Source organism: Drosophila subpulchrella, chromosome 2R, assembly GCF_014743375.2.
Source record: "Drosophila subpulchrella strain 33 F10 #4 breed RU33 chromosome 2R, RU_Dsub_v1.1 Primary Assembly, whole genome shotgun sequence".
Taxonomy (NCBI): Eukaryota; Metazoa; Arthropoda; class Insecta; order Diptera; family Drosophilidae; genus Drosophila; species Drosophila subpulchrella.
Window position 1 is genome coordinate 10,916,641 of NC_050611.1, and position 13,087 is coordinate 10,929,727.

The 13,087-nt window shown below is 42.5% G+C and overlaps 3 protein-coding genes across 5 annotated transcripts; 2 read left to right on the forward strand and 1 right to left on the reverse strand.

Moving 5' to 3' along the window:
- Nucleotides 1-642: 642 nt before the first annotated feature.
- On the forward strand, nt 643-4,458 carry LOC119550789 (extracellular superoxide dismutase [Cu-Zn]). The gene is made up of 6 exons (XM_037859720.1): nt 643-780; nt 2,538-2,607; nt 2,675-2,902; nt 3,011-3,239; nt 3,312-3,333; nt 4,100-4,458. Exons 2-6 carry the CDS (start codon nt 2,545-2,547, stop codon nt 4,209-4,211), a joined length of 654 nt encoding a protein of 217 aa, XP_037715648.1. The 5' UTR covers nt 643-780; nt 2,538-2,544; the 3' UTR covers nt 4,212-4,458.
- A 1,460-nt stretch (nt 4,459-5,918) lies between these two features.
- LOC119550504 (CD151 antigen) lies at nt 5,919-8,175 on the forward strand. Its single transcript, XM_037859208.1, has 3 exons — nt 5,919-6,102; nt 7,032-7,220; nt 7,269-8,175. The coding sequence occupies exons 1-3, from the start codon at nt 6,040-6,042 to the stop codon at nt 7,734-7,736; spliced, it is 720 nt and encodes a 239-aa protein (XP_037715136.1). The 5' UTR covers nt 5,919-6,039; the 3' UTR covers nt 7,737-8,175.
- A 155-nt stretch (nt 8,176-8,330) lies between these two features.
- LOC119550629 lies at nt 8,331-12,285 on the reverse strand. Of its 3 annotated transcripts, XM_037859459.1 has the most exons (4): nt 12,135-12,285; nt 11,595-12,043; nt 9,685-10,316; nt 8,331-9,151 (listed from the first exon to the last, which is right to left on the reverse strand). In XM_037859459.1, the coding sequence occupies exons 2-4, from the start codon at nt 12,014-12,016 to the stop codon at nt 8,559-8,561; spliced, it is 1,647 nt and encodes a 548-aa protein (XP_037715387.1). In that variant the 5' UTR covers nt 12,017-12,043; nt 12,135-12,285; the 3' UTR covers nt 8,331-8,558. The 3 variants fall into 3 exon arrangements, with proteins under 3 accessions (XP_037715387.1, XP_037715389.1, XP_037715386.1); XM_037859461.1 differs by having other exon boundaries at nt 8,331-9,139; nt 11,595-12,285; XM_037859458.1 differs by having other exon boundaries at nt 11,595-12,285.
- Between the last annotated feature and the right edge of the window lie 802 nt (nt 12,286-13,087).

Genomic DNA, 13,087 nt, shown 5'->3' on the forward strand with positions numbered 1-13,087 from the left:
AATGTGTAATTTGTTTTGAATACTAGATCTTGGCCTGCTGGATGAGGTGGTACTATTGTACGGAATACCTTTTAAATATCAATCCTTTTCATCATCAATATTTAAAGATCTTAAAATGGTTTAACGAATATAGAGTTTTTGGAACGTATTGGTGTTTCAATAATTGGAATTAGAAGGCATTTTTGACGTTATGGTTTGACCACATTACAAATGAGCCATATCTTGAGGGTCTGCCAATATTACAGACCTGTATTGTAGGCACGAGCGAGCCTAGCACATATTTTATGACTCTACTATGATAACGTATTCAAATGAAAAGCACGTTAGCGTGTTTCAGCAGCACTTTGAGTAATTCCAAAGAATTATTCAATAGATATATTGTTTACATAATTAAACAATGCAGTGAATGGGTTAACAGATAAATTGTTAGGGCTTGAAAGATAAAATTGATCAATCTGCAGTTAATAAGGTTTTGGTGAGAGACGGGAAAGAGGTAACATAAGCCTGAGATAAACCGGAGAGTAAATTCCTCTCCAGCACGATCGTGATGACCACCCACTGCAATTTTCGCCGCTCTACCAGGTAACGCTCTCAATTCTCCATTCTTCGGTCTCCGCTCTCCCCAAATCTCCCCCAACATTCTCTCGGCGAGTCGATTTGCGATGGCAATGCCAGGGGCTCGAAACAGTTTCGTCGCAGTTCTCCAACGGTATAGAGGTGCAATCGCTTAATTTTCGCAAAAAACAATAACTACACAATTATTAAATAGTTGCTAACAAGGTGAGTGCGCAGCTGACAGCAAATAAAAAAGAAGAACAAGGGCTAGAAATCGGGAATAATAGGTGAAGGTTAAGCTGAAGTCGAAATTGTGTAATTAAACGGTTTCATTATTTATTGTTTTGCTTAAACTTTAGAACCAGATTTAGATGTATTACCCGTGATTGCGTATTACCAAAAAACCAGTTACCTCAAAACGCAGTTTACTTCGCATATTTTTAATTCGCTCTTTCGGCAGCGTTCGTTGTCCGCTTGCCCTTGAGTGGGTTAAGGTAACCAGTTATAAATCCCGAAGCGTGAGTGGGCAAAAATGCACTCGAGATCATACATATAATACATATCCATTGGAATCCACACATTCCACACTCAAAAACTTCAATGAAGTTATCTTTCCTAAAATGTTTGTCGAACAAGTGTTTACAATTTCCTATCTTTCTATATAAGGAAATTATGTCTCGTTGTTATCTCAAAACTGCATAGCTTCGGCGTTTAAATTAGATGCAAAGTCACAGAATGGGAAATCAAGTAATCTTTGCCTTATTGTTTGCAAATTCATCATTCATTAGCATAACATTCCTTAGGGTCAGTTAAATCTAAAACTCAGTTATTATTTTCAAATCAATCATATTCAATCAGCAGTGGCACTGCCGTAATAAACCCCATTTGATGGACAAACGATGGCTATTAGCTGCAATTTGCGACCCATTTCGTGACAGTTTGAACCAGAATAAATAAATAGGTCCCAAAAAAATACTTATAGTCCCGCAATCGCATTCCTACTTCATTAGATAGGGTCGAAATTGTAGTCACTCTACGAGCGTGAGAATCGTAAATTATGGAACCGAGTTCAAGTGCAGATAAGGATACGTGTAGAGCAGGTACTGACCGCGCTTGAAGATCGTATTGGGAACATGAGTTGGCAAGATCGGAAGCATATCGCAGACACATTGATAAGGGCCATGGGAAACCGGACCGGACCAATAAACAAATATTACCCCGATTAACTATGACATCCATCCATTATGCCCGCAATTCATTTATGGGAAATTGGAAGCGATGTGCGTACGAAAAAGAGATTGTTGATTGACCTTCCCGCAGCCACACTTAACCCTGTGAAAAAGGCTGTTTGCATTTAGTTTCGTTTGGGTATCGTTTATTCACACACATAAATAATAATACCCGTTCGCACATCATATATGACCCACAAATCGTTTCATAAATTGAGGCTACGCGCTTCAATTCCGCACACAACTGTCGGGTTTAAATGGAATCAAGAGACTGTGCACCTGATGACGTCCAGCTCAGAGATGAGCTGTTATCCCGGGATTCGGGACATAAAAAAAAGGCAGATATTGAAAAATATTTTAGTTAGATTGATTCAAGACAGTTTTTATATTGTCGATTGTATATAAGTCTTTAAGTTGTGGCGTACCTAAAACTCCATCGCTATATAAATCTTACACACAAAACTTTTTTAAAAACGTTCAAGTTTCTGGCAGTATATTTAAAAATATAATTAATAATATCTCGTTGTTGAAAGGTTCCCAGATGCATACATCTATCCAAAATGAGTATCATCTATTCAAGTCCGGGTTTTAATTTTCACAGATAAGATCATCTCTAGTTTTTATCATGCTGAGAGTTTTGACGTTTGTGGCACTCAATTAAATTAAAAAATTTTATTTATAGCTATGTAAACCTTTAACCCTCCTTCTCTCTGAATCGTACACGTGTCTAGTTTAACAATGATTTCCTTACAGCTTAAAAATGTTGCAATATATGGTTGTTACCCTGGCTCTTTGCGCCACAATCTGTTCTGCTGCACAGACGGTGAGTTTTCCGATAATTAAAAAAGCCATAGCAAAATTATTAAAATTTTTACGTGTTCGCCTTGCAGCGTAATATGCCCATTCAAGCCATAGCTTATCTGATCGGACCCGTGCAATCGGATAGTACCCAGGTCAAGGGCAACGTGACCTTCACGCAGAACGACTGTGGTCAGAATGTCCATGTCCGCGTCCAGCTGGAGGGATTGAAAGAGGGAAAGCATGGTTTCCATATCCATGAGAAGGGAGATCTGACAAATGGATGCGTCAGCATGGGTGCTCATTACAATCCTGATAAGGTGGGTGCAGGATCCTTATGAACTAACATGATCCTAAGCTTAATGATCATGGTTGTTCATTGGTTATTGTTTAATTATAATGACTCTTATTATTTTTATAAACTCCAGGTTGATCACGGTGGTCCCGACCATGAAGTGCGTCACGTTGGTGATCTGGGTAACATCGAGGCCAACTCCTCGGGCATTATCGACATCACTTACACGGATCCGGTGATCACTCTTACTGGCAAACTGGCGGTTATCGGCAGGGGAGTTGTTGTCCACGAATTGGAGGATGATCTTGGCCTGGGCAACCATACGGATTCCAAGAAGACTGGCAACGCAGGTGGCCGCATTGGTGAGAAGACAGAATTTTCCATTAATCAAAATCATAAAAGTAATATACATTTTTTCTATACTTTCCACACAGCCTGCGGTGTTATTGGCATCAAGTAAATATCCCTTCCAACGCAAAAGCCATAGCTATTGGCTGCTCGAATATTTTATGTGTAGTTGTGTAACTCCAAAAAAGCAGTAACTAATGAATTGTTTTCCCACCCACAATCACTCACCCTTATGTGTTTGGCTTTCACATTTTCCTCAATTAACTGTCTCAGTTCACTGACTCACTCGAATTTCCCATTCTGCTGTCCTGCCGTGTGTTTGTGTGTAATAAAATCAACAAAAATTAACCGAAATCTTAGCTAAACATTGGTACACTACTATGTATTCCACCAACTCATTCATGGCCTAAACAAACTGCCTCATTATTCTGGGGCTGGTTGAGTGGGTAGGTATGACAAAGGGTTTCTTACCAATCATTTGTACTAACATCATTAGCATTAGTGGGCAGCGAAGGAGGGGGATTGGAGTAACAACAACCACTGGAATAGAAAGGTTTCGGCATAATCCACCTATGGTTCAATCAGCTGTGTGAACTTACATTGTGTGTCTTCCAGTGCCCCACCTGTAACTGTATCTGCATCTGCACCACCTGCACCACCACGCCATCAACCACTGTACTATGTGCCCCATGGGGAGCCACAAGATCATGTTGTCTATCCACTCCAGCGCTATCCCTCGTACCCCCTGCCATACCCACACCCATACCCATATCCATATCCGCACCCGTACCCCTATCCGTATCCGTTTTCGCACCAATTGTATCTGTGAGATCGCGAGACTACACCTGTTCGCCTGTTCCACCTCTACTTGCAGCTCGGATGTGGACGAGTGGCCATGTCGCGATGGTGGCGCCGGCGCCCTGCGCTACTCCTTCTCCATCCTGACCGTCATCGTAGCCCTCTTCATGGCCCGCAGCCTCAACTAACCTAACACACCTGCACCCGGAATCGGATGGAATGAGCATGTGGCATGGGATTACTGGTCATCGTAGAGATCCGCATCCCCACTTACACACTAATCCCAACCATTAGTCACACACACAAAACCCACACAAGTAATTTTAATACTCCAGCAACAACACCATTATCCACCCTAAATAGTGAACTCTGAGGAACTAACTAAGCTACTTGTATTATGTTTGAATTGATTGATAATAAAGTTTGTTATTTGTACTCTGCGTTTTGTACGTGTTAAGATAGAAACAAAACTGAACAAGGTAACAAGTCAGATAAGGAATAAGCACTTTTACCTTTATAAGAAGATTAGACAAAATCACTTAAATTCCTCGAGCCAAGAGCCAAAAATTGCATTCGTCATCATCCAAATTTATGGATGATTTTCAGATCTAAATTTAGATGGGTAAGACTTAAACAATTTAAACAAGACCTAAAAATCACCCTTACAATTAACAGTACATCTCTATAAAGAGTATATTATTTTTTGGACATTGAAAGCACTAGGACTTTTAATAGTAACATTATTGTTGAAACCTTTCAAAACCTCCAAAGAGCTAAGTAAGCCACAATGAGTTTGTAAGCTACAAAGCTGTTTGTCTAGAATAAATAGGTTACCAAGTGAATTAACACCTTAAGTTCCGAGTATCAGAAAAACTATTATTAGAAAGGCCAGTCCCATTGAAATCCAAAAAAGTGCCAATAACGTCACCAATGCTTTTATTATTCCATTCCCACCCTTTCATGTTCAAGTAATTGGGGCATATAACTTTTCCTTTCTATGGACTTCTGAATTCCAGCTTAGAGCCACGATTTTCTTTAGATTGCGGAAGCCTTCAGAAAATGTTTGCCCCCCAATCATTCAAAGAACTGCAGTTCCCAGTGATTCCTTTTCCCCGTTTCCAGACTAATGGTCAAGCAACAGTATTTGTTTTTATTTTTGCGAGATTTCTGTGACCAGATATGGCCAGTCCAAGAATGGGTCACCCAGTGGGATTATCGTAAGTTAGGGCCATAATTCCTGACACGCAACATTACCATCATCCAGAAGACTGTGGCATACTTCTGGGCGTCTTTAATTATTTCGCACAGTCCCAACGAATTCGACTCTAAGTAGAGAAAGCCTTTACAACTTTCTCTGCTTTCGCACGAAAACACGCAATTAATTTCGCCTTGGGCCCGGTCGCGTTCCAAGTGCTATGTGCTGAACTTTAAAGGGAAAACACCAGACGTGGGCGGCCAGCTGAATTTTTATGGTAATAAGTGCAATGACCCACCAGGAAAACTGTAGGTGTAGCTATTGGGTGAAGGGAAGTGAGGTAAGCTCCGGGCGACCCACAAAAGCCTACCAACCGCCTTTGCTTTGGTCAAAGTTCTTTGGTATCGAATGTTAAATCAACGAAATGGGTTATAGGGCAATAAGCCTGCCCGGAGTTACAGCCCCCTATGCCTATCCCTATCCCTATTCCGATTCCCGTGCCTAATCATGCCTGGCCTGAATTCGAATCGGGCCTCCAAGACTTTCACTCGCTTTTACTTTTGTTTCGCTCCCCGTTTGCCACCCCATCCGTAATCCGGATCCGTTGCCAGCACCAACCACGAAAGTGACCACAACAGAACCGGGCCTTTCTAAAGCCCGGCCGGACCGTAGCTCCGGTCAGTTCGTGGTTTAACTTCAGTCCGGTCAGTCGCATCGGGCGATCGCTCAAGCTCTCTATCTGGCATTATCTCCCACCAAAGTGGTTCTAATTTTGGAAAAAAATAAAATAAGTTCGGAAGTTCTATTAAACACACATCGAAATGCGTTCATGCGGCCCAAGTTTAATTAAATATGTCTTATTTGCCTTTAATATTCTGTTTGCGGTAAGTGTGCTCCACAAAAGTGAAAGGATTTTCTAGAAAAAGGAGCTCTAAGATGTTCTAATCTCCAACTTAAAAAAAATGTTTCACTAAAAATTTAAATGGAAGGTGCTAAAATATGATCAGGGGTGTCGATGGGGCATAAACTGATTAGTTGTCGAAATGTTTAAAGGACTTCCTAAAATATTTAAAAGTTTTCCAGATTTAAAATGGAACCGATTTCGTTGTACAAATGGATTTAATAGTTCTAAATGTATTTCCCAACATTATAATACTAGTTTATTATCATCAAGGATATTCATTTGCCTTATCTTAAAGACTTTTGATTGGAAGATCGAATCCTAACTGTATAGAAATAACGTAACATTTTTCGAAAAGTTTTTAAGAATCCATTAATACGGTCTGTTTAATAACCCTGGGAAATATTACTTGCAAGAACCATCGTACTATTCAACGTGATTTATTTTTCTAGCAATTTTCATATAATTTGCCATAATTAACGTCACTTAGACCAATAAAATTACGCTTTTGCACCGAGTCTTGTTCAGGGCCCTCATTAAGATAAGTATCACTGGAAAATGCCATTCTCACTCGCTGTTGAGTATTTACTCCCCCTAATCTAAAACGCGATTCGCTTGTAACGACATGCAAGTGATGTACATATATATATGCGTGTTCCAAAGGACATGGACATTGGGTGTCCTTCGCATTGACCAACTGAGCAAGCAGGCGACTTTCAATGACGACATTGACTTGAACATGGAAATTCCATTGACTGAGTCCGTGGGTGATTTTTATCGTTCAATTAGAATTGGGATTGTAAATACAAATGCCAACTCGAAATAGGACATGATTGGAAGCCATTAACTAAATTGCTTTACGGATATATTTGAGGTCGATTCGATTAATCAGAGGGATCCATTTTCTTACAGATCTCTGGACTGGGAATTCTTATAGCCGGTGCCGTGGTGCTGGCCGATGTAAATGAGTTCAATCACTTTGTGGAGGGTAGGGTCCTAGCTCCCCCGATTGTCCTTATAGTCACAGGTCTGATCATATTCCTGATTGCTTCGCTGGGATGTTTCGGGGCGATCAAGGAATCGCCAACGCTTCTGCTAACGGTTTGTTTTCTAAAGAGCCACCAAGATAAGGTCCTAATGTATTAACAGTTCGCAGTCCTTCTGGCCGTTATCTTCATTGTGGAACTGGCGGTGGGCATTGCGGCCAGCGTTTTCAAGAAGGATCTGGAGGGTATGGTGAAGAACTCGCTGCAGGAGTCCATCAAGCGTTCTAACAACGAGGATACCATGGCCTGGGACAACATTCAGCAGAAGCTGATGTGCTGCGGAGTGGACTCACCGGCGGATTGGAGGACACTCAGCGCGAATAAAACGCTTCCGGGCAGCTGTTGTCAGCCGCAGTTCATCGACACCACCGTGGGACATTGTCTGGAATCACCGGCTCTGGGCAAGGATAAGTACTTCCAGGATGGCTGTGTTGGCAAGCTGAAGGATCGTATCGAGAAAAACGCCATTATCCTGATCGGTGTCGGCATCGGCATTGCCTTCATCCAGATTTTGGGCATCATTCTGGCCTGCTATCTAGCAAACTCCATTCGACAGGAGAGAGCCAAGTAATTTCCCATCGGAGTACCCACATAAAGTGTATCTATATAGATTTGATAACTGTTTCATTTTATGTAGTTGAAATTACTTTACCGTTGAATCCTGCTCAATTTACAAAAAAACGCAACAATCCATATCAGATTAAATCATCATTAACTTTTTCCCTAATTCCTTTTACTATTTTGTGTTATTTCTGAATCTTCTCTTTGAAAGATTCCTATCCTTTCTCAGCTATAGCTTACCTTAGACCGAAATGGTTGATATTTTAACTTACTCTTTACTTTCTCTTCACATTTTTCAACTTCTTTGTCTTTTCCATAAACCTTCCCGCTTCAATCTCTTTCTATCCATTAAATATTTGTAAAAACAACGATTATGTTAAAACTAAATTTGAAAAACGAGCTCGTCGTATTTATGAGAAATTGTTGCTTTGTATTATCGTATAAATATAATCCATATTAGGTAACCGTTTTCTGGTTTTGCTCAATAAATATAACTTTTAAATCGGTTTAGCAAATAAAATTCACATATTTAGGTGTCTTCTAGTACTGTTTATTGTTGAGGATCTACGTTGGGTCTACGATTATTGGCCAGGCTCAGCGTCCACGTAAGCTTGGGTCCCACAATACAAACGCGTTTTATGGGCTCTACGGTTTTGGGGTTATCATCTAGAACTACAAGTGGACGCCGAATTGGTGTCTCAGCGGGGTGCGACTGCGTTTTAACGAGTGATCGACTACGACTACATCCTCTAGGGGCAAATGCAATTTAATGGTCGGGTTCCATCGGCTTGGAACTTATTTCCGGCAGAGGCTTCTGCTGTCCGGAGACTTTCTACTTGCTCTGGAGCAAAGCTTCCGAGAGACGTTCGATGGCCGTGGCGGGGGGCTTGCGACCCTCCTTCTCGCCGCTCTCGAGGATTGCGGCTGCGGCGGCTGCCTCGGCGGCCTCCGCCTCCTCGAGGACACGGGCCTCCTCCTGTTCCCGCTGCCTCTGGAAGTGCCTAAACTCCGTGGGCGTGAGCATGCCCCGCAGTACCGTCTCATAGCTGACACTGACTCCCTTGGCACCCATCTTCTGATGCAACTTCCAGCACTCCCGCTCCTTCAGACTCCGCACATACGCCGGATAGTTGTGATCCGGCTGCGGCGGTTGCTCCTCACAATTGGCCGCATTATTGTTGTTCTCCTTCTTGGCCTCATCTGGCGACAGGGTGGCGACGGGTTGCTCAGCACTTCCCTCCTTCTTCGGCTGCGTGTCCATCTTGACCTGGACCTCGGTCAGGAAAATGGAAACTGGTGGCGCCGTGGGCGGTCGATTGGCGCGAATTCGGGCTGCCAGAGGTGCTATTGATCCACGGCGGATCATGTGCGAGTACTCCTTGGAGGCCAGTTGGAAGGTGGGCGGATAGCTGTCTTGAAACGAGACTGCGAGAATGCTTTAGTGCAGTTTCAATGGGCTTTTAGGTTTAAAGTATAACCAAAAATATATGTTTTAATCGGTTTATATGTTCTGATACACTACACTAAGAAAAATTCTTTTATTTAAGGAAACAATTGATCCATTTAAAAAATAATCACCTACACAATAAAGCTTCAAGATATTAGAAAAAATGTCTTTAACATTGATCTGAGGCCATATAAGAAAAATTTGCAAATATGTAGACTGACATATATAGACATTAGGGGATTCAATGGGGGGGCCATTAAATCATAGGGGTAAACACAATCTTCTAAGGATTCTATGCAATGGAATAAATATATAATAAATTATAAGGACTTTTTCTAAAATAAAGGTACATTTGTATCCTTTTTGATTTGATTCCCCTTAATTTAGGAATTCTTCCTCAAATGAATGAATTTTTAAATCTGATTAAACTGGATTTTTTTTAAATTAAGGTAAATACCTCATTAAATATCATTGTTTAAGATCGTTTTCCAATGCAGATCTTGAGGCTTACCCGATTTGCCCGTCTTCCTCAGCAGCGGCGCCCTTCGCTGCGTGGCGCCCGGCGGCTGTTTTTCCGCCCCGCCTGCAGGTGGCGACGATACCGCCACCGAACTATTGTCCTCCCGCTCGGAGTCGCTGCCCTCGGAACTCAGCAGGGACACCAGGGTGATGACATCGGGGGCAACCACGCTGCGTGCCCGATTCAGAGCCTTCTTGGGGCCGTTGGAGATGGTGGAGGAGGACGACGAAGAGGTGGTGTCGCCGATGACATCTAGGGGCACGGACACACCGCCGCCCACCGAGGACGAGGGCGTTCTCGTGAAGATCTTGCGGCGGCGCAACTTCTGCTGGCTGCGCTTGCTGGCGGCGATGACGCCCTTGCTGCTCTCGTCCAATCCGCGGACCGGAGCGGACATAGCACGCACCAGGGGCGGACGCCTCTGGACGGTCAAGGCCGGCGAGATGCTCAACGGGATGTCCGGCGTCTCAACCGGATGACTTCCCTCGATGTCGCTAATGTGCTCCGCTTCCGCTTCCGGTTCGTGCTCCACTTCCGTTTCCTGCTCCCTCTCGTTGGTGGCCCTTATGGTCTGCGACAGCACTATGTTCAGATTAATACGATTCTTGTCCGCCTTGCCGCTACTGCAAAACGATAATGAGAATTGCAACTCGAAATTTGTTAGGGTTTGGGAAATCGAAATGAAAATGGGTAATGGAAATGGAAAGTTTCGAGTGACCTACTCCCGCCACCCGGCTAAATTTAAATCAAATTATTTGGCATTAGTTTGCGGGGCAATTTATGCTGTTCTCGATTCCGAATCATGCAAGGCACAGAAATAGAAATTAACTTGGGTGTTGGGTGTTGGGTTTTGCAGAAACCCCCACCCACCCGTTGAAAAAGGAAACCATGTCAATTACGTTGGCAATTGGCGCCCGAAAAGCCGACCGTTGAAAGTGAGTCTACGAATCTTTGGGTCATTGAACCGCACCGCTATCAGGCACTACGGTTCCGCCCAAGTTTTCCGCCTTTCAGCCAGCTATCTTGTCAGCGATTCGAGCCAATGATCGACTTAAGTGTGCCGCCAGGTGGGATACGGTGGGTGGTGCCTCTGGGGGGAGTCCCCGGGCACATTGGCTTCCCATTTCGAGCATGTCTAGCGTGTGTTATGCACTGGAACATAAAACTTTGACGTTTGATTTGGGCGTGAAGCATGCAAATTGCACACAGAACTTGACGCGACGCCCATATCGAAAGTGTCACTTTCGGTATATTTATATAGATGATATCAGGGCAACCATTACGGCTGGAGTCATTGAGTTTATTAGATATACGGACTCGGTGAAACCCATACGCACTCTTTGGTAGCACCAAGGTCAAACAAGGGTTTCCATAGGTGCGACAATCTACCAAATGTGGCTATTTAAATTCTAATTAAGCCTTTTGGATAATTTAGCAAAATAACGATTTAACAAAGTAAAACTTTAGGCTTAGGCTTAGAAGAACAAACCATCCCTAGAGGTATGGTTTTTGTACATAATATATATACATATATTTAACAGTTTAATATACATTTTTTTAATTAATTCAATTTTTTAATTACATTTCAAAAATGTAAGGTAAACTTTTTACTTATTTCAAATCCTATAAGCATTTTTTGCCCATTATTTAGTTGAACAAAATATTAAAAGTACTGAGTAAAGACTAACTTTTAAACATATTTACGTTACTTGAGAAATAATTTTTATAGAAGTTGTAAAAGTAAATTCAGGGTAACATTTTTCCTAGCGTTTTGGATGCTAGTAATAAAATCGCTTTTTAGAAAAGTATTTATTTCACAGAATGCAATATAAAGTTAAGACTCTAAACAACATCATTCCAGTTCACTTTTATATTTGATATTATCTGCTTAGAATACTCACATCTTCGCCTCTGCCAGTTCAACCTGTGAAGTTCTTTCCGCTTCCTGGTCCTTTAGCAAGGATGTGGTGGATGACCAAGCCACCAGACTCTTGTCCCTCAGCCTTAATCCCTGGACCTGTGAGGCCGTGATGCGTGGGGCGATCCTTGGAATGGCCTCCTCGACGGCCAGGGACGTCTGCCTGCTCACGGGATAAAGCTTCTGGCGGATGCTCTCGATGGATCGGCCCACGGAGAGACCCCTGGAGAGGTAGCCCCTCTGCTGGGCCGAGAATCTGGCCGTGGGCTCGATGAAGGAGTGCTGTTTCCGCACGGACAATGGCAGTTGGTATCGCCCACCGGACGAGGTTGAGGATGGGTTCGCGGTGGACGATGGAGCGTTAGTCGTCTGGAGGCGACGACGGCTGGCCACAGACAGCGACATGGTGACAGCCGGTATTTCCTTGATAACCTTGATTAGCAACGGTGACAATGAGAGGTTGCCGGAATGGAATGGGTTCTTGGAGTGCCAGCCGAGGAGTTCTGGGAGAAGGGTGCCTTACGTTTCAATTGCCAATCAATGTGGCACATCGAATGCAAATCAATTACGAAGTCATTAAGCCAGAGGCAATAACTTTGTCAACAAAGCAGACGATGGACTGTAATGGAAACCCAAAGCGAAGCCAACCGAAAACCGAAAACCGTAAACAGTGAACCGTCACGAAAGCGAAAGCCACTTTGGGGATGTGATCCCTGGTTCTGGCCGAGATCGAGGTGGCTTCCACGTCCACTTGGCTCGAATGCCCTGCATCGACTGCGTTTTGTGAATGAAGAATTTCGGACTCCGAACCGGAATCGGTTTTTCGGGGGGTTCGTTTATGTTGCCAACAAACAATCAACAAAATCGCAACGTTGGCAAGGAGTCGCCTGTTATGCTGCCTCTGGCTCTCTTTGGAGTTCGGTTGTTTGTTCCATTTCCTGCCCACACCCACACGTCAGACAACCATCCACCGAACTAAACTGAAAAAAATGTTCCCTAAATAGGAGTATGAAGGCAATCAAAAAAAAAGTACCTTTAAATGTATTTAAATCTTAAATATACGATAATATAACCGTATACAATACATATAAAATTAAAGATGAATAATACGTTTGTTTTCAACACTTTAATTTAATTTTAATAAATGAAAAATATATATATATTTAAAACTTATCTTCTTTTAATATACCTTTATTTCAATGTAATCACATTTTTCATCTATATCCGAAATAGTACTACACTTTTCAACCCGTATATTTATGTTTAACTCGAAATAAAATAAAACTAATGTTTTTTAAATTATATTTATATGATATAATATTTATATAAACCTATACAAAATGTTAACAGGCCCTTTATGATCAAAGACAACCTAAATGTTTTCAGTGCACCCATCCATCCACCTGCCAACCCCGAATTCCCCCCTTTTTCGAAAGACACGTGCAATTTCGGTGGGTCTGGCAAGTTTTCGACTGC